Source organism: Astatotilapia calliptera, chromosome 12 (genome assembly GCF_964374335.1).
Source record: "Astatotilapia calliptera chromosome 12, fAstCal68.1, whole genome shotgun sequence".
NCBI classification, from domain to species: domain Eukaryota; kingdom Metazoa; phylum Chordata; class Actinopteri; order Cichliformes; family Cichlidae; genus Astatotilapia; species Astatotilapia calliptera.
This window is the reverse complement of record NC_137433.1, coordinates 25,038,995-25,065,348: the sequence shown is the minus strand read 5'-3', so window position 1 is coordinate 25,065,348 and position 26,354 is coordinate 25,038,995. Positions and strand designations below refer to the sequence as shown.

Here is a 26,354-nt window from a genome sequence, read left to right as displayed (position 1 = left end):
AATTTTTTTCATGATACAACAAATGAATTTGTGCTAGATCTTTGACCTGATACAAAGCATATTTAACTGGAACTTTATAGTATACCTGCTTTATAGTTTGTATAGTGTAAAGAACAAAATTTTAACAGTGAAGGGAACTTACACTAGGAAAACTTGCATAAATCTGTGGCACCACACAAAATATTCTTTATTCAAATATGAACTGATTACCTCTTACACTGAATGAAACCTTTTGCATAAAGACATGTTTCTCTCCTTTGTCCTCACTGAGAAAAAAACCACAAACACGCCACCCACATCCAGAAATAGACAGTGGCAAAGCTGAGCTCATGGTTTTGGTAAGGTTATCAGCACACAGACAGGCCAGCTCAGACATTATGTGAACGAAAGCACAGATTCAGTCCAGCAGACATACACCCGTGCACTGTACACTCACATGTACAAACATACATAAATACACGCCCATTTCCCGTAAAGACTGCTCAGACCACTGTTCATCTTTTCTCTCGTGACTACACAAAATTTCCCTCCCCCACAAATGCACATGCACGTGCACAGACATACAGGGCTGTGAGGGATTTACAGAACTGGGTCTTGAGAATAAAAACAAACCCGCTCATGCTGAGGAAATTGGGAAGGCCTTGGGGTAGAGAGGGAGAGAGACAGAGAGGGAGAGAGCAGCATAGCCAGGCAACTCCCTCCATGTTTTTTTTAAAAGGCAGATGATAGACCAAAGTGTGCACGCAGCAGGCTTCCAGCACAACCTCTCAGCAACGCTAAGGCTCGTCCAACCGTGATTTTATTTCCAGCAGGATCGAGACGTCAGCTTGAGGTTCCATTGTTCACAGCGAGCTGTGCAATCAACGGTGCAAATAAGGAGGGGGACTTAAAATCAAGAGATTTATTTTGGCTGTGGAAAAAATACTGGACAACAACGAAACGTAGAGGACAAAGAAAGCTAGGACAAGGTAAGAATGTATGCCACCAATGTGCACATTCTCAGCTTTAACAAAATATCTGTGGCCTGATTACAGCTTATATATTTAAGAGGATTAGAAGCTCATCTGCATTTACATCAATAAAAAAAATGACATTTTCTTTATTTCAAAGGAAAATAACTCAGTTACAAAAATGTGCTTATACACAGTAACCATTAATATCCACTGACTCCCTTTTTTATCCCTCACTGTACCTTTAGGTAACCATGTGTGCAGGAGGATACCAGCAGAGACACATTTTCCTGTTTATGTTGGCTTTGCCAATTATGCTGGAAGACTGCAGTGTCCAGGCCTGTCGGAGTGGCACAGGGTCCCAGTGTGAGAAAGCTCCTTTTGTACCAGGCCACAATCTGGCTGGAGAAGGCTTTGACGTGGTGCGGATGCGTCGGACAGGAGCATATGTCATCAATGTCAAAGCCCACCTAGCTGACAACCACACCTGCACACTGTGTCCGAACCGATTCCAAAAAGGAGAGGTGAAAACATGAAACCTACTACTTAACCTTCACACTCTTTATCAGCCTCAAGTTCATTCCTTCACCCTGTTTTTTTCTGTACTTTCCTGCATTTTTCCTCCCCCTCAACTTCCTATATTTTCCTCCACCACCTGCATCCCGCTCCACTTCCTGCCTTTCATCTGCTCCACAGATTCAGAGACTCCCAGCTTCAGTGCTTGACTGGCGTCCCTTCAGCCGCTGCTCTAAGCAGCTTTCCAGTGCACTTCACCACTCTGTGGACTCCCTGCTGCGCAGCTCCAACTCGCTGGTTAACAACAACTGGGATTTGGGTTTGAGCCTTGACAACATTGGAAAGGCAGTTCTGGGAGGAAGCCGCTCAGATTTGGCAAAGTTTGCGCGTTCGCAGCACAGTGTGGACAAAGCCACTTTTGCCATTCATGAAATCAGTTGCACCTATTACAGGTAAAGCAACACAGGCTCATCCTTTCAGTTGTATGTGTTACAATTGAAAGGATGACCTTGATTACAATGTGAGAGAAATGTTTACTTTTGGAATTGTTGGACTCAGTGGACTGAGCTGCTTATCGTCCCTCTTACAGAAAAGCAAGGTTCAATTGCTGTTGTTTCATGATTGAACTCCACATGCCTTTTGTTTTTGCAGCTACAGGCTGGCTGATCATCCACCGCTGAGTGCAGAGTTCACAAAGCATCTCAAGAGACTCCCACAGAGTTTAAACACAAGCCAGAACAGAGCCCTATACAGACGTCTAATAGACACTTATGGAACACACTATATACACCAGGTCAGTGAAACTTGTTGGATACACAGGGGTTTAATGCTGCAATATGTAGGCTGTGGAAAGCATTTCTGGTGCAAAATAATGGTGATGTTATAATGCATTCTATTACTGTTTTGTGTTAGGTCCAGCTCGGTGGTAAGGTGAGGCGAATCACTGCCTTCAGGACCTGCCTGGCCACCCTGAAGGGCTTTTCAGAGGCAGAGATCAAAAACTGCCTGAATGTTGAACTCCGTATGGCATTGGGTTTCCTCCCGGCCAATGTATCTTTCTCCAACAGGTGTGACAGCCTATTTAAAGGCAACATGAGCATGGGCTTTTACCAAGGCTTCATGACCCATAAGATTGAGGTTACTGGAGGAGAGAGGTACTTCCCTGACATCCTCTATCAGCAGGACCCATCTGAAGCCTACCACAGCTGGATGAACAGCCTTCATGAAAACCCCGATGTGGTTTCTTATGCCATCTTCCCTCTGCATCACTTGGTGGAGGATTCACAAATCAGCGCTAATCTGATAAGGACTGTCTCAGAGTACATAAAAGAGAACCAGCTGAAGGAAGACCAACTTGGTTTCAAGAACTGCTCACCGACTCCCAACCTGGACCATAACTGCTGCCCTTTAAGGGCTGGTAGAGGAACTCTCCAACTGGAGATTCACAGAGCTGCAGGCCTGAGGGCAGACACCTTCACAAAAACAGATGCCTATGTGAAGATCTTCTACAATGGCATATATGAAGAGACTGACACGGTGATGGATGACAATGACCCGATATGGAATGCCACCTATGACTTTGGCTCGGTGGAGCTGGGTCAGGAGTTGAGGTTTGAAGTCTGGGATAGGGACGTGCTTTACAATGATATTGCAGGGAGGTGTATTGTGTTTCCAGAGCGAGGAATTCATTCCTTAAGCTGTCAGCTGCGCAAAGGGGTTCTCTATTTTACCTACAGAATCAACTGTGATGCTCACTTGACAGGATATAGGTGTGGACGATACTCCCCCAATGCTGAGTAGATTAGGTATGGATTTACAGTAGTGCAAAAGTCTGTACCTCATTTCTTTTTTTCCTCCATATTTTGCTATGAAAACAGGAAATAGGTGCAGCAACAAACATTACAAGATCAACATTTATTAAAAAAAAATCTAAGACAAAATAAGGGTTTGTACATTTGTAATGAGCTTAAAAGTCAATATTTGGTATGACCAGCTGTAGTCTTCAACACAGACTGAATTCTGTTAGACAAGCTTTCTTGTCATTTTTTTTAAGTAGCCTTCAGAAGTAGATCTCCAGGCTTCTTGAAGGACATTCCAATGCTGTACTTTGTATGTTGGCTACTTTTTGCTTTGTTCTCTGTCAAGATGATCCCCAGACTGCTTCAATAATGCTGACGTCCAGATTCTGATCTATGACTGAGCGTTTGTGTTTTTCTATCCATGCATGCTTTTACTGCATTCATGGATAGAATATTGTCATGCTGAAAAATGAAGCTGTGGCCATTCAGATGATTCCCAAAACCACTGGTTCCAATGCAGCCCCAAACCAAGTCAGTTTCAACCATGTCTTACAATGGCTGTGGCTGTTAAGACCTGTTGCTTTTAATTTTCAGTCCAGTTCTTGTGTAATTGGCCACGCCCCAGCCTTTTATCTTTCCCTTACTTGAACACTCCTCGACAGCCATTTTTCTCTTAAGACCATTTCTGATGATGCTTCAGTGACTGGTCGATGGATAAACTGGAAAAACAGATTTCTCTCTCAGATACCATCTATGGTCTTTGACTTATTTAAGTCCTCCTATTTTTAAGGACACGCTGAACACCATGCTGAAATATGTCAAGTTTTAACCGTTTTTAACTTAAAACTGTTTCTTTGCCGAGCTATCTGTGCATAGACAGTACTGGAATAGGTGCTTTTTATTATGCTTGAATAAGCCATGGGTCAGTGCTGCATGGTACAAGGTACAAGGACTGGACTTTAAATGAGTGATCAAATAAAAACAAAGACACTTTAAAAATTACAATAAACTCTTGGAAACAAAAAGGAATTAGATATGGCTCAAGACTTTTGCACAGTACTCTATATAATCATTTGGTGGTTCTGTTTTCCAAGACATTAAGTCCTTCTTGTGATTTGCCTATATGATAGAACAACTTGGTAAAATGTGCACCAAAATGGTATTTGAGCACATTTTTACAGGAACAATTTTTTCCTAATTTTTTAATCTGACATGAATGCATTCTAATGATATACATATATAATGAATGATAAAGTGTGCCATTGTACATTATATTGTATTGATACATTTTGATAGCCTACTTGTTGTTAGTCTTCTATATACATGTCAGCAGCATTTTTGTATAAACCAAAATTAAAAAAACAATTGAATCAAGACATTACCAGTTTCATTTTTAAGTACTCTTGACTTTTCTTAAGCCTGTTGGAACTGTCTACATCAGCAACAAGGTAACAATACGCACTTATACAAACAATTATTTTCTGAAAAAATATCAGACCTCCCAATTTCAGTTTATTAATAAGTTCTTATATTATTGCTCTGTGATTATTTTGGCACTCTTTCATTAGATTAATCAAAGAATCCTTTACAGTTTCTCCAAATGAAAAATTGGAAATGTAATTATAGTTCAGTAATGTATACTACTACAGACCGTTACCAACTCTGGCCTTTGGGAGGATCTTTGTAATCTCTGATAATAATAGTTAAAAAAAATTGTCATTGGCTCCCTCTACTGGTGCACTGTTATAGACACCACACAAACAATTATTCCAATATTTATTATTCAGTTTTAACAAGAAACTAAAAAAAACAAACAAACATACACATGACTTAGTAAAAGCTTTTACAGTAACACTTTTACAATAACAACACATTATCTACTTATACAGTACACGAATGCGGCAGCTGCTTCCTTAAATCGAAAAGTCTTCTCTCGGCACGATAATTAAAGGAGTAGAAACAGCTATGAAAGAAATTCAAGCACCATAGGTTTTTTCTTACATACCAGGATAAGAATTAAAATATCTGTATGCTTGATGCAGTCTGCCTTTCCTAAATATGTAATTAGAAGATGACAACAGGATGAAATGTAAGACATTACACTTAACACTGACAGAGTCCATATGCATGTGATGCAGCCACAAATTTTAAATCAGAAATGGTAGAGGAATTTAATGTGAACAACATTTTCAGTATACTTGCTATGTGAACTGTATTTCTCTGAACACGTAAACACTGTATGGAACGGCGGGTAAAAATATATCCACCATTCTCCATGCTCGAACCTTTTTCTTTAAGTCCTAGATTTTAAAATATTTCCTGTATCAAAGTTTGGCAAGTAAGCATCATTCTCCTTACCACCATGTTACTTTTATCTGAATGGGAGCAGTGCAACACTGCATATGTTTAAACTTAAACGACACTTTAATTCTGTCAGACCAGTGTGATAGTGTACTTTAAATACTTTTTTATTACTAAAGATTTAAAAATCACACTCTTTCAAGTTTTTACTGCTTGTTACACTTACAAAATGCAGAGGCTAAAATGCAGTTTATACTGGTCGTGTAGTCAAAGTGAGAGCAAAAACTGTGTGTATGTAAAAACTGTTTTAGGCACAGCTGCCATGTCACACTGTAAATCTGATCTATTGGATTTCAGTGTTTGCATGGCAGTTTATGGTTTACAGCAGTTCTCAAGTACAGACACAATGGTGTTAGCTCAGTCAGAATACTCAAGTCTTCCCGAAATCTCAGGAGACTCCATACAAATGCATTTGTACAGTTTCAAGTTTCACATGTTTGTGTATCACAGTCCCAGTGAGGCTTTGATCAAAGATGCCATATCCTCAGGTATGGTCCCCTCATCACCTAAAGGACAAATCATTTGTTAGCATTATTTTTGCATTATCCTAACCAACTTAGCTAACCCTATTCCAGTTAACAAAAGGCAGGGTACACACTGCAAAAAATATCTACATTTTCCTGTGATTATCTTCTCAATCCTCATTGTTTGCACTTCACCTGCCTAATAATGTTAATCAATTTCCCACATTTTCCACAATAGAATCAGGTTAATCCAATAACTGCTCCTGGAATTCATGCACTTTCCAAACAGAAAAACCCCATAAAACGTGGACCCAGTTTTAAAGTCAGCTGGAGTTTTAGCAGAAATCAAAAGCAAATATTTACAGATGTAGACACTGCAGTCAGAGGCTTGCAACCTTTATCTGAAAAAAATATGTCGTACACATAAGCTAAAGATAGCGGCTGTGGTGTTTAAAAATGTCACTCAAAGACAGAAAGAAGCAAAATAGAGTATCGATTCGGGTGCTCACACAGAGAAAGAGAAGTGTCAGATGGCCAGACAGTATTACTTGCTAAAATAAAAATTCAAAGTGTCTGCTTGCAGAGCACAGACGTGAGTGAGGGGCAATAATCTCTCTGACAAATTTGGTACTCGTACAAAATTTGCAGGAGTTTATTGTGAAAGCAGCTGACCATGTTTAAAAGAACAGAAGCACACTTTGGGCCTTAAAGGCTAGAACTTCTTAATGAAATCCTCACTACTGTTTTTTTATGTTTTGAGTATTTTTTTCATGTTTATTTTAAAAACCGAAACAAATGCATTTATCTAATTGAATTTATCTACTAGAGAAACCTTCGGTGAAAATAGGTACAGCACATATCTTTAAATATCTCCTTACTTTGTTCAGATGAGATCATGTCCTGCTCCAGCTTTAGTTTCTTGTTGCCCAGTTGCAGGATGCAGTCCTCTATAGTGTCCTTACTGATCAGCTTAATCACCTGTACAGTTCTGATACAGAGAAGTAGATCCATCACTACACACTGCATGTGTGCAACTATACTAACCACAGAATTTCCTCCCAACAGAACCTGCATTGATATTGCAAAACGCTTTTCTGCCCAGTAACTGACATGATAAGGCACAATCACAAGACATTGTTGGGTAAAATATATCTAGGATTGTACACAGATTCCATCTAACCTGGTCTGGCCCACACGGTGACACCTATCCTCTGCTTGTTTGTCATTGTAGGGATTGCAGTCGATGTCATGTAGAATCACAACGTTAGCTGAGGTCAGGTTTATGCCGAGGCCGCCAGCACGGGTTGACAGCAGGAACACAAATATGTCAGGGTCTGTGTTGAACTCATCAATCAACACAATCCTGAAGGAGAAAGAAAACCATTTAACAGCTACAGGTGGGTACAAGCTGAATTGAACAGACATTGGTTCCATTTTGACACATTTTTACCTGATGCAACAGCTAGAATAACAGATGTGCTAAACTTTTCAAACAGCTTAAACTTTAACAAACACTTCTGCAGGATTTAAGGTGCCTTTACTGTAATGTAATATCTGATGTTGTTGAAGTTCCAGTCAAAGTGTCTGTATAGACATCCACATGTGCACAACGTGACCTTTTAGATATTAAATTTAAATCATGTTACAATTTTATTCTACTGGTTTGCAGAACATAGAATATAACTAGAATCTAAGGAGCTTGGGGGAAAAAAGTGACTCAAAAGAAGTTTAAAGAAGTCTAGTCGCTTTTCTTTCCAAGCTCCTTAGATAAGCATGACCTATATGACTGAGAACCGCAAGAATGAAGTCCAATAAATAATTTTAAAGGAAAAGATTTAGACCTAATAACATCAAATGCTTGATGCCTTGTTAGCTACAATGATCTTATTTCAATATTTGAAACCCACCTGTCCGCTATGGGTGTGGATCCATCCAGTCTGATGTAACGATGCATAAGATGTTTCAGCAGCACTTCCACAATATCAAGCATCATGGTGAACTGACTGAATAATACCACTCGGTCCCCCTGTATGACGACAGGAAGGTTGTGCTGTAAAAAATCTTAAACCTGTGCTCCAAAAATCAAAAACGTAGAACGAAATGGTTCGGTATATTTCTATCTACCTTCTCTTTAAGTGAGGCCAGCAGCTTTGTAAGGTGGTGGAATTTTCCAGAGTCAAGCAGGAGATCATTTTCAAGCTGGTAGGAGCTGATAGTGGAGTACTGCTGGCACAGACGATTCAGCTCAAAATCTGACATCACCTCCATGTCCTCCTGTATCAGAACAGGATCTGCATCATAGTGTGTTGGCTCCTGAGGAGAGAGAAAAAGAGACGACCCAAAATGTATGAAAATGTACTAAATCAAAGTCCAGCATTCAGCTAGTCAACAGCGTACCAGGATCCAAAAAATGATGATGGCAAAGAAATCTAAATGTTTGGTGTTGTGAGCCAAATCTGCAAGCTAAATATCACAACTTGAAGACGTTTCTGGATAACAGAATGAAAAACCAGAATGTCAATAACTTCAAGATTCAAAGGTTGTTGTAATGTGTGAAGCAGAGAAAGTGATGTTTTCATGTCATTGGTTGTATTGAACTAATGAGAATCAAATTCCCTTGAAAACCACCAAAAGTGACATTGAACTTGAACACTATCAGCAAAGACTTATTAGGTGATCACTGTGTGCAAAAACAAGGAGTCCTCCAGAACATAGTAGTGATTCTTCGGAAATGTGGACAGAGGGCTCACTGTCTTAGCATGAGCTAATCGATAATTCAGCCAACAAGACAAACAAAACACAATAAAGAACACAAACAGTGGTTGTCGGGGAGTATCCTCACCTTGAGCATAAGCTTGCTCATGGCTTTTAGTTTTTCAGTGGTGTAGTACTGTCTATGAAGCAGAGGGTGGTTGGCCATCTTCCTCAGCTGCATCATCACATTACACAACTCTCGCTCTGAAGAGAAGATGCATGTCAAGAATTATTAATCAAACATTGTTCTATATTACTGTAAAATAGTATCCCGAGTTATACTAAAGAGCTCTAATTCCACCCAGTTCATTTAATGTGGGGCTTACTTTCGCCATTCGTGGTGGATTTGAGTTTTTGAAAGAGGTTCTGGTACAGACCCCGCTGCTTCTCACTCATTGAGCAGAACTCCACAGTCTCTTCCTTTGCTGGAAGCTGCTGAAGGACCTTGGGGGGGGGGAAAAGGAGCACCATTAGTTAATTAGTACATATAATCCCTGTAAATGTGTATGATTAAAACGGTTTGTTAGTTTTTCCTGGAAGCTTATCTTTTAGCCCAATAGTCATTTAAATAAGATCAACTCCAGACAAGAAGGATTTTCATAGAAAGTGTATGAATATTTATTTAATTCTAACTCGATTATTACTTGAAGTTCATTACTATTAAGAGTTTCACACATCTTGGGCAAAAAAAACGAAAGCTGTAATGCAGGCTTTCATTCCAAATACTTGAAATTCTCATAATACTTGTACAGTACAAATGTGCAACTTTCTCAGATTAACTGACCTCGCTCTTGATCCGTCGGAGGATGAAAGGTTTCATGATGAGTTTGGCCTGAGAAATACGATCCCTCTCGAAACGACTCTGCTCTTCATGTGATTTCTAACATGCAATGTAACAAGCAATTTGAGTCAGGAGACAGAACAACAGAACACGCTACTACTAAACAGATTTTGCATGTTCTTCTTGCACTGTTTTAACCTGTGAAACAAAAGATCATGACATTTGTCTGTAATTAAAGTGAAAACCAGGGGACAATGAATAATCAGTTAATTTCAGAGGCTCAAGTTTATTTTCAAACCCTGTTCCTTGATGCAGCACCTGTTTTGGTATTTGAGCTGTTTTAATCACTCAAATTCTTATTTAATAAGAGAAGACATGACCGACTACAGTTTAACAGAAAGAGAAAGGAGTTGCATTTTCTTGTAATTCTGGAGTTATTTAGTGCTTAAAAAGTACAAAAAACCCCACTTCTGTCAAAACAAAATCGACTTGACAGACACTTACCATAGAAAACATTTTTGAGAGCTGGGTAGTGGAGCTGGAGAACATAGATGGCATGATGAAGTTCAGAAGAGACATCAGCTCTAAGAGGTTGTTCTGTAACGGAGTTCCTGTCAGCAGCAAGCGATGCTCTGCCTACAGGGAACCAGACAGAAACCGAACCCCGTTAGGCGCAACAAAGAAAAACCACAGTGGTGTTAAAAAAAAAAAAAAAAAAAGACTACACAGAGGTCAGCTTACATTAATAGCCATAAGATGCCGATAGCGCAAAGAGTTCATGTTCTTCAGCATGTGGCCTTCATCAAAAATGGCATATATCAGCCGCAGCTTACGAAACAGGCTGCGGTCGCTGTCGTTTCCTATTGCCAAGTTATAACTATAAAGAAACAAACAAATGAAATAAAAGCAAAGGTATGAGTGAAAAGTTTCTATCGTTTCCTCCAGGAGCTCATTCTTCACTGCACTAATTCGATCTCCTGGTAGCATGTTTGCTAAAATGATGAGTGATCTGTGTTTGCTTACGTGGTCACAATGACATTGAAGTCAACATCTCCATTCAGGATGTCATGTTTGAGGTAGCGACGATCTTCTATAGATCCTATACAGAATAAAGGAACACAAACACAATGCTTTGTTTACAAACTGAGGAAATTAGATTTTTAAGCAAGGTCAGATACAAACATTCTGAAGCAAAAATCAAATGCACAATTTAAAAAAAACTTTTAATTGTGCAAGTGCACACAGCAGACATGTGGCATCCAGCTAAACTTCTAACAATCACCACAGATTATGCATATTTACATGTGAACATCATGCTCCACAGAACACAAATCCTCGAGTTCCTAAAACTGTTTCAGTTAATTTTCTAGCAACACTTAATTAACTATAACCTTACCATAATAGACGAGAACTTTGAGATCTGGACACCAGAGTTTCATCTCTCTGACCCAATTATCTACAAGACAAATTGAAAACAACACAGGTCAGAAATTGTCATTTCTTTAGGTTTTATGTAAATAAAAAGATTCAGATAGAAATATTGAAGTTTGTACCATAAATGTTAATGAAGATAAAAATCTGTGTGTATATTGTTCTGTTTCAATTTTCAAGTTATAATTTCAATAAAGTATCTATCTATGTGGACTATTATTCAAGCTGAAAGATTACACGGTATAAAGTGAAGTGGCAAAGCGCGTGACATGTGGAGTTCATTACCCAGTGTAGAAGAAGGCACAGTGATGAGGTGAGGCCCTTCAATACCATTCTGGTACAGCTGAGCTAGAAATGCTATAGCCTGGATAGTTTTCCCTAAACCCTGCAGGTTGGACAGTGAAAGAGACAAAGCGATACAATCAGACATGAGACACGAACAGTAGCAACAGTGTTCAAACACTTATGTTTGAACACTGTTGTTTCTCAACAATATTAAGAACAAAATGTTGACCAACTGCACAAATCAGTGCTCTCTTGCCATTTTTAGGCTAAAACAACACATTTGCTTTAATTCAGTATCCATATTTATACTTTTTGGGAAGAAAAAAACAAACTTATACAAACTTATGTCGGATTTAACATTTAACAACAGGTCCCAAGCTTATTGCCTCACCATTTCATCAGCAAGGATACCGCTCAATTTGTGTTCATGAAGAAGCAGCAGCCACTTTAGCCCAATTAGCTGATAGGGTTTCAGCTGGAACCTGAAGAACAACAATAATTACAGACTGAGAAAAAGAACTAGGTCTGTCTTTTTTCCCCCAAACACACCCTGCATGCATAATTTATGGAGAAATGATGAAAAGCTGTTATAACAGCAGTTATGGCCAAATTCATTCTGAGGTCACAAATCACCTCAGTCTTCCTACATTGGTTCCTACACTGTTTGCAAATTCTGCACTTTCCTTCCAACATTGGAGAGTTAAGTTAAAGATCGTTCAGCTTTCACTCAGTAGCAAAAACATTCAGACATTTCTTTCTAATACTCTGCACATCATACTCGCTTGTTTTTTGTATCACATTTGCTTGTCTTATACATTGAAATGACAACAGAAAGCCTCCTTTATCAAGTTACAAAATATTTTTTAAAAGTTCTGTAAAGACATTTTTAACAATCTTGTTATAATAAAGAACTGATTTTTTTTATTACGAAATTTCAATTTTTTTGGTTACAAATTATTGAAACAATCGACAGTTTGCACAAATATCTTGAACTGACCTTCGTCTTTTTATAGAGATACATTCAACAATTGTGCAAACAAAAACCCATTAAAAAAATATAGCATGAAAAGTACAAACAGTGACATCAGTGGAGACATTTAATTTTTTAAACACTGTTTCACTTCAGCTCTTTATATGTTGTAACTTCATTCTTCCCCATGGCTGACAGATGAACCAATAGCAGTACATGTAAGAGCGGCCCACAGACCGGCTATACCACATATTTTTGACACTTGCCCCAATTTGACAACAGACACTCTCTGCAGATAGTCTGAAGCTCCCCACAACAGCCCACATGCTACCACCACTGAACTATTATTTCCCCATTATTCTTTAACACAGCCTGAACTCTCGGAGACAGTTTTCTTTTAATTTCTAGAAGTACGTTTCAGAATATTTACTTTGAACCCTTGCATTAGAATCTGATGTTGGTCATACTACACAAAAACTTAAGAAATTTAAGATGGTTCACAAACTGTTTTCAAGAATTACACTGTACTCACTGGGTGTTGAGCACTGTGGGCTGTTTCATGGTTCCTGTCCCTTTCTCCATCACTTGAGTGACTTGTTTGACCATTTTTGATGAAATCATCTCGCATTTGCTCATCAGCCCCAGGACAACCTTCCTCTCCTTGAGGACGACTCTGCAGCCCGCCAGCAAGTCTTCTGAAAGTCCATTGTTCTTATTGAGAACATCAACCTGGAGGAGAAAAACATCAAACAACAATTAACATGACAAATAAATCTGACTAAATATAGAGAGGAGTCATTACTACTCTATTTGTACACATTCTGATAAATCTTATCCATCTTTGCATATTTACCCTCTGATGATAGAGGTGTGGAGAAAAAGAAAACTATTGTGATAAAACTATTGTGCTGAACAGAGCATGTTATCTGCAGAACAAGCCAATACAGCATAAACAAAAGGTTGCATTCAGTCAGATGATTTCAGACTGTGAATACAGCCCTTTGTTTTTATACCTCTTTGGACAAAAACTCTATCAAACTGTTTTATTTAACATAAATAATCTGCTGGAAATCTATTTGTGGTTTCATGCTTCTTGTTTAGAAACACATGGCCTCTTACCAAGCTTTTCCAGCTTTTAAAGGGTCTCAGTTCCACAATTTTCTGTGCCTTTTTAATGGAGCACCCAGACATTAGTGACAGTTCGTCTAGTGATGCATCCTGGAAGAATGCAAGAATCTCCCTCTTCACTTCTGTCAAGCCTACTTTAGAGTCCAGCTCATCATCTGAATCCTCAAACTCGCTGCTTACTGGGTCTTCATAGTCGTTTTCGCCCTCTGAACTGACATGTTCATCGGAGGCACGCGCCTTCCTCTTTCTCTCTGCCGCCTGCTTCTTAGCTATGCTGGTTCCACTGGCAAATCTGGACAAAGTCTGGGCAGCAGATAAAGAGGAAGAGGACTTCAGCGAGGAAGAGGTAGTAGTTTTGTTGGCAGAGGATGATGAAGCCGCTGGACCAGATTTTCTTACAATCCAAGAAGACAGAGTGGCACTTTTCTCTTTGGAGTCTTCGTTGTCTTCCAAGTCAGAATCATCTTCACTGTCCATTGTATTTTCAGAATCATCTGTACTGTCATCCTCCGTTTCACTGACATGGTCTTGCCTCTTTTCAGCATTTTTCTGGTCTTTTCGGGGCCTCAGCTCTCTCTTTGACTCGTCTTTCTTCTTTGATTTGCTGGATACCTTTCCTTCTGACCCATGCGAGCTGAAACTTGTATTATCTAATATCAGAAAACAAACGGAGGTTTCAGAACCAGTTAAGCACTTCAACATTAAATTGAAAGTACATATAAACTGCTTGTTAAACAGTGAAAATATTCAGATGACAGCTGTTGTGTTTGCACCTGTGTCTGAGAACATCTGTAGAACCTGCAGAGCATCTTCAAAATTAAAGTCATGTTCCTGCAGCACCATCCTCAGCTCCTACAACACACAGACTACGGATCAGTCGTCAAACTAACACAAAACATTGTTTCAGAAACAGCTGTAATTTTGACCGACTTCCTTTTCTTACTATTTTGTGTCGATGTAATTTTCTTTGAACTCATCAGTAAATGTTCAACTACATCTTCTCCACCTTTATACGGTGCTTAATACATTTATTAGGGGATGAAAACAAACATTTTAGAAATCTTGTTTTAAACAAAAACTTTCACTTAAAGACATTGTACATACTGGTGGATAGACCATTGTAGAAGGCAGCTGTGGTAAAAACCATACACTTGGTCATGGTCTAATAAATTTGTCAAGCACTGTATGTATATTTTAAGTTTACTTGTTGGCCTTCTAGGACTGTGGCATGTAAAAAAGAAGGCAGAGCCAGAAGGGGAATTCCCAGGGTGGAATTGAACCAGGACACTACAGCAAGGGTTGCCTTCTCACCAGCCGAACTAAAGTGGCACATTGACACATTTACTTTTTACTGCAGTGTTGCAGGCCATTTTATACAGTTTTTGTAACATATTTTTTACATCAGTGGAAATGTTAATTGCGACATTGTGAATTTAAGACATCTCTCACTCACCTCCTTGTCCTGGTCAGGAAATTTCTTCTGCAGTCTTCTGACCATAGATGCCTGCTTCTCCCAGCTTGGCTCTTTGTCCTCATTTTCTTCCTCATCAGAGGCCTGTCCGTTAAAAAATGCAATAAAATTACCATTTTAATTTACAAAAAAACAAAACAAAGCAGGAGTCAGTTCTTGTAAACCACGCTTTTGTTCTGTTTAAAAGAAAATTAAAGTATTCCCAGTGTTCTGTGCACACTGTTTTCATGCTGTATCATGACTGAAGTCACCATTAGTGTCGCAAAGATGCACAATTCTTCCCATTTTAAACTATTAAGACACAGTTAGAAGGCTTACCGCTGATGGTTTTGTCTTCTTGCTAGGTTGAATCTCAACACTGTCTTTAGAGCTGCTGCTTCCATCCTGCTTTCTCTTCCTGCTTTGACTCGGGCCTGAGAGGACAAAACAGACAGTGTTCCTAATAAATCTAACTAATTAAGAAACAGATCTATCTACTTTAATCACTTTAAGAGGATGTTATTTTTACAATAACATGCTCATATATTTGGAATAATTATTTTTCACACCTAATAATTGCTTCTTTTTTTCTTTTTACTCTTACTTACTCTCTATAGGTTTAGATTTGGTATATTCTTTGTAGAACTAAAGATTTCCCTTTAAGTTATAAAATAAACCTCAATATGAAAAGTAAAATAAATACTTACCTTCTTTATCACCATATTTTAAAAGGCAAGCAGCTACAGCCCCATCCAGTGTGCTTGTACTTTCAACGATCTGAAAGGAAAACCGAACGGATCATCTCTAATGAACAGTGACTACATTTGAAGTGGCTAATATATAAATACAGTTTTCAATCACCATTATAAATATTACATTTGGGAAGGGTGCTGAAAAACCAGGCAGCAGGCTGGTTCTGATTTTTAAACACTAAATAATTTCTAAAGCAAACATAAAAAATATAGAACTTATTTTAGGTATTCTCTATGAAGAAGTTATATTCAATGCTAGCAGTTTACAGGCCACACACAAATTTAACTAAAGTAAATGAACATGGGTTAAAGAAAATCAATCGTAAACATTAGTGGGCTGATTATTTACTGAGCAAAGAATTAGCTAAAAAAAAAAAAAAAAAAAAATATGTAGCCTGAAATGGACAGACCATTGAGCTCTTATTGGCACAAAAAAGCCCATTCACCCCTAATGTTTTATACTTGGCAACTGGCATTAATGCATAAAGATACTAGGGCTTCCACAAACGGTTATTTTGATAGTTGACTAGTCACCAATTAATTTTGCGATTAGTCGGCTAATCAGATCATGCATCCATTGGACGTAACACGTACAACTTATTGACTATGTGCACTTTAGCATATGCTACTTCCGGTGCGGAAACTGCTGTGGGGAGCTTTGTTTCCGGTGTCCTATTCGCGCCTGGTTTACGGTCCAAAACAAGTTAAGCAAATGAATGAATCAAGCGGCGATTTACATTTCTATAGATGTCTTGGGCATTTACCCAATATACTGTATCTGTAAATGATGTTCATCGACTTGTCGATATTTTTTCCCCCGCACCTCAGAGCAAAAGAGAAAAGGGATTCAAATTAGGGCTGGGCGATATGACCCAAAATTCATATCTCGATATTTTTTAGCTGGATGGCGATATAAGATATATATCTCGATATATTTTTTTAAAGCCATAAAGTAAGAACAAAAAGAGAGTTCTTAGTCAAAGCTGTGTCCCAGATGTCACACAGGCACTTTTATTAACATAGAGCAGATGTACATAAAATTTACTCAAAACTAAATTATGAGCATTTATTAAATAATAATGCTCCATAAATAAAAGAAAACAATGTTGTTTTTGTGCATAACAAAAAGATCACAATTGTGCAGTCAAAATGTAAACTAAAAGACGCTGAGCACAATAACAAAGACAGATTTCACAGCTGCTCTGTTCCCAACTTGTACCGCGTGACTGACAGCCTGGAGTTTTTAAATCCGCTTCGCAACCACGTCTCTTAACAGGTGCCATTTATGGTCCTTATACACAGGGTAATATTACGTTGAAGCACAGTACGTATCACTCCGCGAGGCTCAGCCGTAATGCTCCGACAATCCATCAAGCGGTGCAGCACCGTAGCTTACCAAAGTCGTACTAAAACATTTTTTGACAGATTGCTGAGCGCCGTGTTCCACATAAAATCGGTTCGCGGCCATCAAGCACAACCAGAATTCATACATAAGGCGCGCTGTCAACTTTTGAGAAAATGAAAGGATTTTAGTCCGTGCAGCACCTCTGGGCTGCATGGCGTTAGCGTGGTTAGCTCGTTAGCGTGGTTAGCTAGCTAACACACTGACGCCGTCCAGCCCCACGCACGGGGCGATGCGCAGTAACTCGTTAACGGAGATTTGCCGTGTCCATCTTGTCGCTTCCTGCAGGTGAAGCGATGGGGGAGGAGGGGGAGTTGTGTTCAGTGAAGGAGAGGCGAGGCCGAGTAACGTTGCGTAAAGACGAAAGTGGACGAAAGAGAGGCAAACTTGTGGCTCCACAAGTATAATTATAACGTAACATAGACTATATCGATATAAAGGATATTGTCACATCTTATATCTCGTATAAAAATATATCGATATTTTTTAAAAACTCGATATATCGCCCAGCTCTAAAAATGTTATATTTCTCAGCTGTCCCTCGTTTATCGTGGGTGTTATGTTCTAAAAATAATCAGCCATAGGTGAAATCAAGTAGCCAATTTTATTTTTTGACGGTGCAAAACATTTCGTGGACATACAGTACTGCACTTCAGAGTCACACTGCTAGCGATCGATGCAGCGATTGTGTACTGTACAGGAGAGACGGCACGGAGGAGATCGTCTGCAGCGATCAGGACGCAGGACACAAGGTGACGTAAAAAAAATAAGCATGCAAACTTGCACTAAAAAATCTGCGAAACAGCGAGGTGAAATGTGAACCGTGTTATAGTGAGGGACCGCTGTAATTTTTAAGGTAAGTCACAACATACCCTTCGTAAATACTAATGTATAAAAACCGTTACCAGCAATCATTCATTTTTGTGTGGCTTTTTTCACGGTTTGTTAACATGCTGTGTATGTGTGTACTTGACTAGCTGATCTTGACATAACGGGGGAAACATCTGGTTTGACTATTCTTCCCCTGTAGTTTGAATGCTGAACATTTGCCTGTTTAAATCATAAGACCAGTCACTATACAGAGATGTGCTTCTGAATGTGGACGATGTGTCTTCTGCTGCAGTGATGCAGTTCTGCTTGTGTTGAGTGATGTAAACAACTGATCGATCTAAACTCTTTAAACGTCAAAATTGATCATTAGATTTTTTATGACACAACAGTGGTGAGTGTTCCCACCTTCTTCTCTTTGTAACTTAACGCGATCTTTCCGTTTTGGACATGATTTTGGAGTATATCTTCGCAGTAGCGATTGACCGCAAAGTAAAGCTACCGGAAATGTACAACCCCACATCCAGTCTCAAACCAGGAAGTTAGCATTTTCTCGTGCACAGGGTCAATTGAACCAGCATGCATCTGCTCTTATATAACTATCATTAGCTTACAGCTTTAAGTGTTTAAGGTATGTCCTAACTAAAAATAAAGACAAGATGGTAGTTTATTAAATTTTCATGAAATTTGCTGATTGTTTCAGCTAAGTTTAATAAACTCCTTGCTATCTAAAATATAACGGGACACCGGAGTATATTCTCGAGCATCTCACACTTCTGATAATCAGTTGTCTTCTTGACATTTATTCAGCTGTGTAAAAACTAACTTTAATCTCAGCCAAACCGATTTAGTGCTGTAAATCGGTTACTGCCGAAGTAGTGCTGTCTTGATAAACTGAGCAGATATTTGAGGTTTACACAGCTACATTCTTGTCTGAACATATATTAAATGTTTATTTTGTGACCCAGAAAGAATAAGAGTAATATTAAAACTAACTAGCTGCCGCCATTGTTGGAAACTGAGCTGGGTTGTGCTATGAATTCTGGGACAGGGCTACTTCTTCTTCTTCGGGGTTTAACAGCAGCTGGTATCCTTGTACATGCAGTGCTGCCATCTTCTGTTTCAGTCCGTTATTACACTCTTAAATCCTACTTCTTATTCCTGCGTCTGTTGTGATCTTACAAAGCTTCAAACGACAGGTCGACTATTAAATCAGTCGTCAACGATTTTGATAGTCGACGTAATCGTGACTAGTTGACTAATCGTGGCATCCCTAAAAGATACAAAACCTTTATTGAAACTCACCTCCAGCGCATCCAGTCTTGTCAGCTCAGGAAACATCTCCATTAGTCTGTTCAATTTGTCATCCAATTCATTGTCCACATCCGTATCATCCAGCACTACAATTTGGGATGCTTTACCAGCAGGCTTGCTATAAAAGAAAGATAACAACTCTAAAATATGCAGTGGATCAGTGAATGAATGCATACATTTGGGGGGAAAAAAATAATTACTAGTTATTTTAGCATATACACACTTGGAGTTTTTTGTTAACGACATCTTGGTTTTTGGTTCAGAAATGACTTCATCCTCCTCTAAATCAATAGTAAAGACTTCCTCAAAAACAACTCCTCGGGCGACGGATTTTGGTGGGGCTTTGACAGGCTTTGTCTGAGCTGGGGGGAAAAAAGACAGCAGAAACATGTTGGTAGATGTTTTCCTAACAGCAGACAAAGAAATTTCATTCGATATATTAAAATTAATGTTTGCAGGAAAAATACCAGTGAAGAAGACCAGTGATACTACAAATTGTATGACACATGTCTGCTTTTACGTTTTTCTTGGCAAAACATGGAACATAACCACATGCATGGAACTACTTGAAGTTAAAGAAGGTGGATATGAAAAGGACCAAATCCTGAAATTATGGTTGACTTGTGAACCCTGGTACACAAGACATCATCATAATACTGAGCTTAGTGTTTGTATGCTGCTAAAAGATGAAGATTAGACTGACATCACCTCAAATCTCTAATAGGATTTCTGAAATGGCTTAACAATTGTTGTCTTTTATGCTGTAGGTGTAATATTTGATTGTGTAAATGGCCAGCTATAGATTGAAAGAATTATTTCTAAATATCTACCTCAATACTGCTGCGGGGGGAAGCCATGCTGAGCTGTTAAAGTGATACAGGTCATGCTAACGATAGCATTTCAACACATCTAGCTATCAGCAATGCAGAGCTAGCCTTTACATGTAGCTGCTGGTTACCTGGTTTGTTCTCCTTTTCAGACTCTGGACTTTTTGACCCGTTAACCTGGTCCTTGCTGCATGCCCTCTCATCAAAACGGAACCGGTCTAAATTGAAGAGACTCATTTTACCAGGTCCTTTATGTGCCTGACAGCGGCACTTCTTTGTCTCTTCCTACTCAGCCGTATTTTTTTCCTGTTCAGCCGTACGAAGCACAACGTGATGCACGATGTGAGTCCGCTAACTAGCACCAGATATTAGCATAGAGGGTAAGAAAGCTGTGTCACTGCTCCGTTTTTAACGGCATTAGCTTAAAATTGATCGGTAATGTCACACGGGTTTTGTAACAAAGAAAACGGTTAAACTCCCGAGTTATGTATGCTGCATCCCTACTATACCCGGTTTCCCGCGAACTCCCTCGGCCCTGGAGGAATCCGAGCCGGCACAGCTCATTGGTAAGAGGAAGAAGTGGGCGGAAACTCATCGGTAAGTCAAGATGGTACTCTGTAGCATACTTCCGCTTTCGCTCACATTGAGTTTTACAGGGCTAATGGTAATGTAATGAGTGTCAGCGTCTCATCGCGAATATAAATACATATGAATGCATCCGTGAGGTATCACGGCGTTTTCCTTTCCACTAGTGGGCAGAAGAGAAGGAGGTTCATTATTTTCACGGCAGTGTTGACGTCGCTTATGAAATCACTGATGTATAAAATTACACACCCGGTAGCACTTGTGGGTAACCATATCATTTGAATGTATGGATCATTAACTGCAATATGCACTTTGTTTTAAATTGTCTGGGTATGAGCTAATTACAAAGATACAGACATGTCTTTCTAAATTGTAATTACTATGCAATTTACAGGTACTAGCCAAGTCCATGAAATTTGTTTAGAATGGGGTCGTCGGTTTTTACAGAGCGTTGACAATGAGCAATTCTAAGTAAATCGTGGTGCAATATTAATAATGATGATAACAATAATGATAATAATAATTTCCATCATGAACATCAAACTGCTGGATGTACTGTGAAAACAAATAGCATTGCATGCCTACAGGGAATGCCTGTTTTTGTGAATCCAGATTTGTCTTGGAAGGATATGTTCTGTTTTCATTAATGTATTTATTACCATCAAAGCAATAATAACTTATTTCTTCTGCATTTAACCATCCAACACGAGAACTCTTAATGGGAAATATAAATATAAATTTATATTGGGAATATACATTTTTTCCCAAAGTCTTCTAAATACAACAAATTTTCCTGCTCTATATGCCATTTATCCCCAGATAATACCCAATATGTAAAATCTGGCTCTGTCAGGAGAAGGCAAGGCAAGGCAAGTTTATTTGTATAGCACAATTCAACAACAAGGTGATTCAAAGTGCTTTACAGAGACATTAGAAACAAGAACAAATAAAAAGCATGATTTAAAATTGATTAAAACAAGCAAATAAACTAACTAACTAATTAACAAACAAACAAACAAACAAACAAAACAGTATATAAAATCAAAACAGATAAAATCAGAACAGTAGATAAAATCAGTAGTTAAATGTAAGTTTTGAAATTTAAGCTTAAAGTGTGGATTTGGTGCTTTATTCAAATGCAGCTGAGAACAGGTGAGTCTTCAACCTGGATTTAAATAAACTGAGTGTTTCAGCTGATCTGAGGCTTTCTGGGAGTTTGTTCCAGATATAAGGAGCATAAAAGCTGAATGCAGCTTCTCCGTGTCTGGTTCTGACTCTGGGAACTGATAAAAGACCGGATCCAGATGACCTGAGGGATCTGGATGGTTCATACTGGGTCAGGAGGTCATTGATGTATTTTGGTCATAAACCATTCAGAGCTTTATAGGCCAGCATCAGAACTTTAAAGTCTATCCTCTGACGGACAGGCAGCCAGTGTAAGGCTCTTATCCCCTGACTTGACGCATGAAGTCCTTAGAAACTCTTTTTTTCTCTAAATTTTGCTTTTAAGGAGCCAGACTTTATTGTATATTTGAAATTGTGCTTGAGTGCTCTAGGATTTCTGAAGAGCTTTCAAGGTTTTTATTTGGGCAAAGGCAGATTTTCCACTCATTTTTAGTTCAGTCCTTCCTTCTACCTTACCATTTTCAAATGAATGGAGTTTTGTTGTAGTCGTTTCTTAAGCCACTTAACACTAACACAATGGCTTGACCAATGAATCATTCAAGCACAAAAACACACCTAATTGCAGGCATGAACGAGTGTTCACATAGCAGACCATTTAGCAAAGAATAGCAAAGCATCTGATCAGGGATGGCTTCACTTTTCAGCATGACAGTGAGCTCCAACACACTGCCAATGCAGTAAAAGCATACCTGGAAGGAGAGGCCAGACCTCAACATTATAAAAGCAGTGTGGGATCATCTTGAACTCAAAGAATGTTTTTTTTCTAATTTACTTAAGTAGTTTCACACAACTATGTTTAGTAACTCATATGAAACATCTTAATTTTGACTTTATTTATCTGTTATTTCAGTTAAATACTGTAAATACTCAATGCCTTTACATTCACTCAGTTTAAAAATTTAGAGTACAACAGTCAATTTCTTTGGAGTTACTCAACACAGTTGGGTGGAAACATTTGAAATAACCTTTTTAATTTTACTTAAATAACACAAATAACTTAAGTAAACTTAAAAAAACTCATATGTTAAGTAAATCCAACTGAAGAGGATATTTTAAAACCAACAATAGTGAGATTTCATTGTGTGTGTGTGTGTGTGTGTGTGTGTGTGTGTGTGTGTGTGTGTGTGTGTGTGTGTGTGTGTGTGTGTGTGTGTGATACCAAAGCCTGTTACATTTGTACAAACTCTGTTCTAGCTTTATATCCTGTATTTCCATGTACTGTACGGTTAGCAGTGTTTCCATGAATTCCTGCAGCTATTTTCCCATCTTCCCAATGAAAGGGGTGGCTCAAGACTTTCACAAAGTACAGTGTATAAAACACATTTAGATCAAATGTATTGATGCATTTTTGCAATAAATATACAAGATGTTTAAACTTATTTTGTCCTTATAATCTGATAAATATCCCGTTACTCAGCAACCAAATCCCCCAGAGTTTAAAAACTAAAAAAATGAAAAAGTGCCAAACACTGTCACACATTCACAGATCAGCAGGTGGCAGCAGATACATTTTTTTTGAGATGGGGTAAAGGACTACAAAGTTTCCTTCACTTCCTTTTGTAACTTCAGCATCTTCTGGAGGTGTGTTCTCTTTGCTCTCATTTAAGTACCACTTTGGGAGAATACAGTTTGTTCATCCTTATATATTAAAAAAAACCTATCATTATACAGTCCTAGAACTGTCAAACTAGTTCTTCTATATTAAATCTCTGTGTGCAAGGTACAGCCCATTTTAATGGGCGCAGAAACAATAAAGTTGTTAAAGAAATAACAACTTTATTGTCAATTGCCAATTTTCTGGCATTAGATGAAGATCACAGTGATAATTTAAATAACTGATGTATTTGTGGAAACTGATGTATCTGGTGTTTCTTTTTTGTTGTCGGATGGATGTTTCAGTATCTGCTATGCTACAGGAGATCAAGAAAGGAAGAATTGAAGCATGCTTTGTTTCAGTTCAGAGAATTCCACCGGTTCACTTAAAAGTGATACTCAGACGCTTTTAAGTGATATTACTTAGCAGTAACTGCAGACCATTGGGAGCGGAGCAGGCACTCACCTGTTATTGGTGTGTACTTGAAGCTATTTTTATGTAAGGTAGCATAATAATAACAATCATCAAGTGAGTATTGGGCTTCTGCAGATTTTTTTTTTTTGGTTGACAGGTTATTTAATCAGCTGACCTTTGCTGCTGCTCTCTCTTAAGCCACATAATTCAGTATATTAACATAAGTTACATAAAATGTCATGCCTGTTTAAATGGTAAGTGGCCTGCATTTGTAAAGCACTTTACTTTGTTCCTGAGGACCCCAAAGCGCTTTACACTACATTTAGTCGTTCACCCATTCACACACTGGTGATGGGATTGGGGAAGGATATTTGGCATGCAGCCTGGGATCGAACCACCAATCTTCTGATTAGTGGCTGACCTGCTCTGCCACCTGAGCTACAGCCACCCCAAACCCGAGCCAAGGTTTAAATAAAAAAATAACAAGGGTGTTATGTTCTCTCTTATAACTTAACTGCTATGGTAACAACACCTTTTTGTTGAAGTAACTTACTTTATTTAACATGTTTTGCAAGGGCGCAGGCATATCAATGCGCACATACACCACACTTGGTGTTCTCTATTTTATAACATAAAGTAGTACCACTACACAATATATTGCTTTTACTAAATACATAACAAAGGGAAACTAAAGAGGGTCATAAATTCAAATTATATTGGCTGTGCAAATAAAATATATAAATTTTTCTTTTTAGTCCTGCACTTTGTAGATGTTCTTTGTGCACTTGTCTCACAGCTGGCTAAAAGAAAGCAAAGTTATTTATTTCCATTACAAGTTAAAAATGTTGCTTTCTAACAAATCTTCTCACCTAAGAGAAGCAAATTTGTGAAGCAACAACAACTAAGATTGAGCTCTACTGTAGTTCCTCAACCATCCAACTGGTCTGCCTTCCTCCTGGGCAGTCACACACACACACACACACACACACACACACACACACACACACACACACACACACACACACACACACACACACACACACACACACACACACAGAGCTTGAATCAGGTTGTGGTTTGACAGGATGTGGTGACAGATGGATTTAAACTGTATTTCATGTGCAGACTGTGTGCACAGATTATGTGTTAGAGATGGTCTGGCTACATGTCAGACAAACATGTCTGCAGTAAAACCTGATTGAACTTTGAATGTTCTTCTAATGACACATCACAAAACACTTTAAAACACCGGCCTCTTCCATAAACCCAGTTTTCACCAAACCTGGCAACATGATGTCACTACACCTTGCGTCAGAGCAGTGTTGATGGTTACATTTGGTCGTCTCATCATAACACCTCAGCAGCCAGTACAGCGCCATTTTGCCGCCTTACTGTCGCCCCCACCATTGTCATGGAGACCATGTAAGTTATAGCATTGCTTGTGTGTATGTGTGTGTGTTTGTACTCTACCCAAAGCACAATAGACAGACTGACATAGAGTCTGATAGGGGTTGTGACCCTTCACAGCAGGATGCTCAAACTGTGGCTCCTGGCTTCTCCTGTCTCCTGGTCAAGGTTTGTGTGTATATGTGTTCGTGCATGTGTGTGTATGCGTGTGTGTTTGTACTTTCCATTAAAGTTAGAATGTTTTTTCCTTTGTTAGTTTTGCTTTGTCAGGGTTGTTATACATGGGCTTTTCTACTATGTATTTATCAAACTCAGGATTGCACACAGATTCAAAAATAAAACAAGCAAGCATGTCGTGTTTCCACGTGTGAGGCAAGAACCATTTGTACGGTATGTTTTTGCTCGAGTTAATAAGCGAAACAAAAGTATGGAAACATACACAGAGCAAAAGTGAAGCAAGTGATATGACATCCTGCTGCTTTAAAACCAAATTATTAATGTAACAAATACACACACACACAGATAATTTGCTTGCACTTCTCATACTGTAAATCTAAATAGTGTTTATGTTCTCCTGTAATATGTGAAAAGCTTGCATCCACATATTCATTTATGAGGGCCTGTGTCAAGTGCATGTGTAAGTCCACGCCTTACATGCATGCCCGCGCGCTCGTTGTGTGTGCACTTTTAAGGTTGACCCATCCATGATGTCCCAGTGGACTTGTCACAGTGTCTGTCACCACCCAGTCACCATGGCGCCCAACTTGGCCGAGACCCGACGGCGGCAAGGAGCACCTTGTCACCCTGGTAACACGTCTGGGATGTAACCCCCCCACCCCAACTCCCCCAAGAAATGCAGGGAGACACACACACACACACACACACACACACACACACACACACACACACACACACACACACACACTCATTGAGTGTAGGACATATTTCATGTTAGAAGTAACTGTAACAATCAACATGAACTGATGTGAAAACACTGAGAAACAGATTCTAGGTTTCTTTTTTGCACAAAGCCACCAAACATAATGTTAGCACTATCTCATTGTGATGTGGCTATTGGTTTTAAACAGCTTATGATATTTCAAAACAGTTTTGAAGCTCTACTAACATTCATTTACCAAGTTCCACACCACAGACAC

At 38.8% G+C, this 26,354-nt stretch overlaps 2 protein-coding genes across 2 annotated transcripts; one reads left to right on the top strand and one right to left on the bottom strand.

Annotated features, from left to right (window-relative positions):
* Positions 1-574: 574 nt before the first annotated feature.
* On the top strand, positions 575-4,639 carry prf1.5 (perforin 1.5). The gene is made up of 5 exons (XM_026187673.2): positions 575-968; positions 1,199-1,474; positions 1,647-1,918; positions 2,118-2,259; positions 2,379-4,639. The coding sequence occupies exons 2-5, from the start codon at positions 1,205-1,207 to the stop codon at positions 3,264-3,266; spliced, it is 1,572 nt and encodes a 523-aa protein (XP_026043458.2). The 5' UTR covers positions 575-968; positions 1,199-1,204; the 3' UTR covers positions 3,267-4,639.
* Positions 4,640-5,027: 388 nt separating this feature from the next.
* smarcad1a (SNF2 related chromatin remodeling ATPase with DExD box 1a) lies at positions 5,028-20,593 on the bottom strand. The gene is made up of 23 exons (XM_026187671.2): positions 20,144-20,593; positions 19,409-19,547; positions 19,177-19,303; positions 15,597-15,666; positions 15,229-15,323; positions 14,893-14,994; positions 14,213-14,291; positions 13,431-14,089; positions 12,844-13,040; positions 11,733-11,823; positions 11,342-11,441; positions 11,022-11,081; positions 10,649-10,724; positions 10,367-10,502; positions 10,130-10,261; positions 9,629-9,724; positions 9,171-9,288; positions 8,933-9,048; positions 8,215-8,403; positions 7,998-8,116; positions 7,271-7,453; positions 6,969-7,078; positions 5,028-6,132 (listed from the first exon to the last, which is right to left on the bottom strand). The coding sequence occupies exons 1-23, from the start codon at positions 20,247-20,249 to the stop codon at positions 6,071-6,073; spliced, it is 3,162 nt and encodes a 1,053-aa protein (XP_026043456.2). The 5' UTR covers positions 20,250-20,593; the 3' UTR covers positions 5,028-6,070.
* Between the last annotated feature and the right edge of the window lie 5,761 nt (positions 20,594-26,354).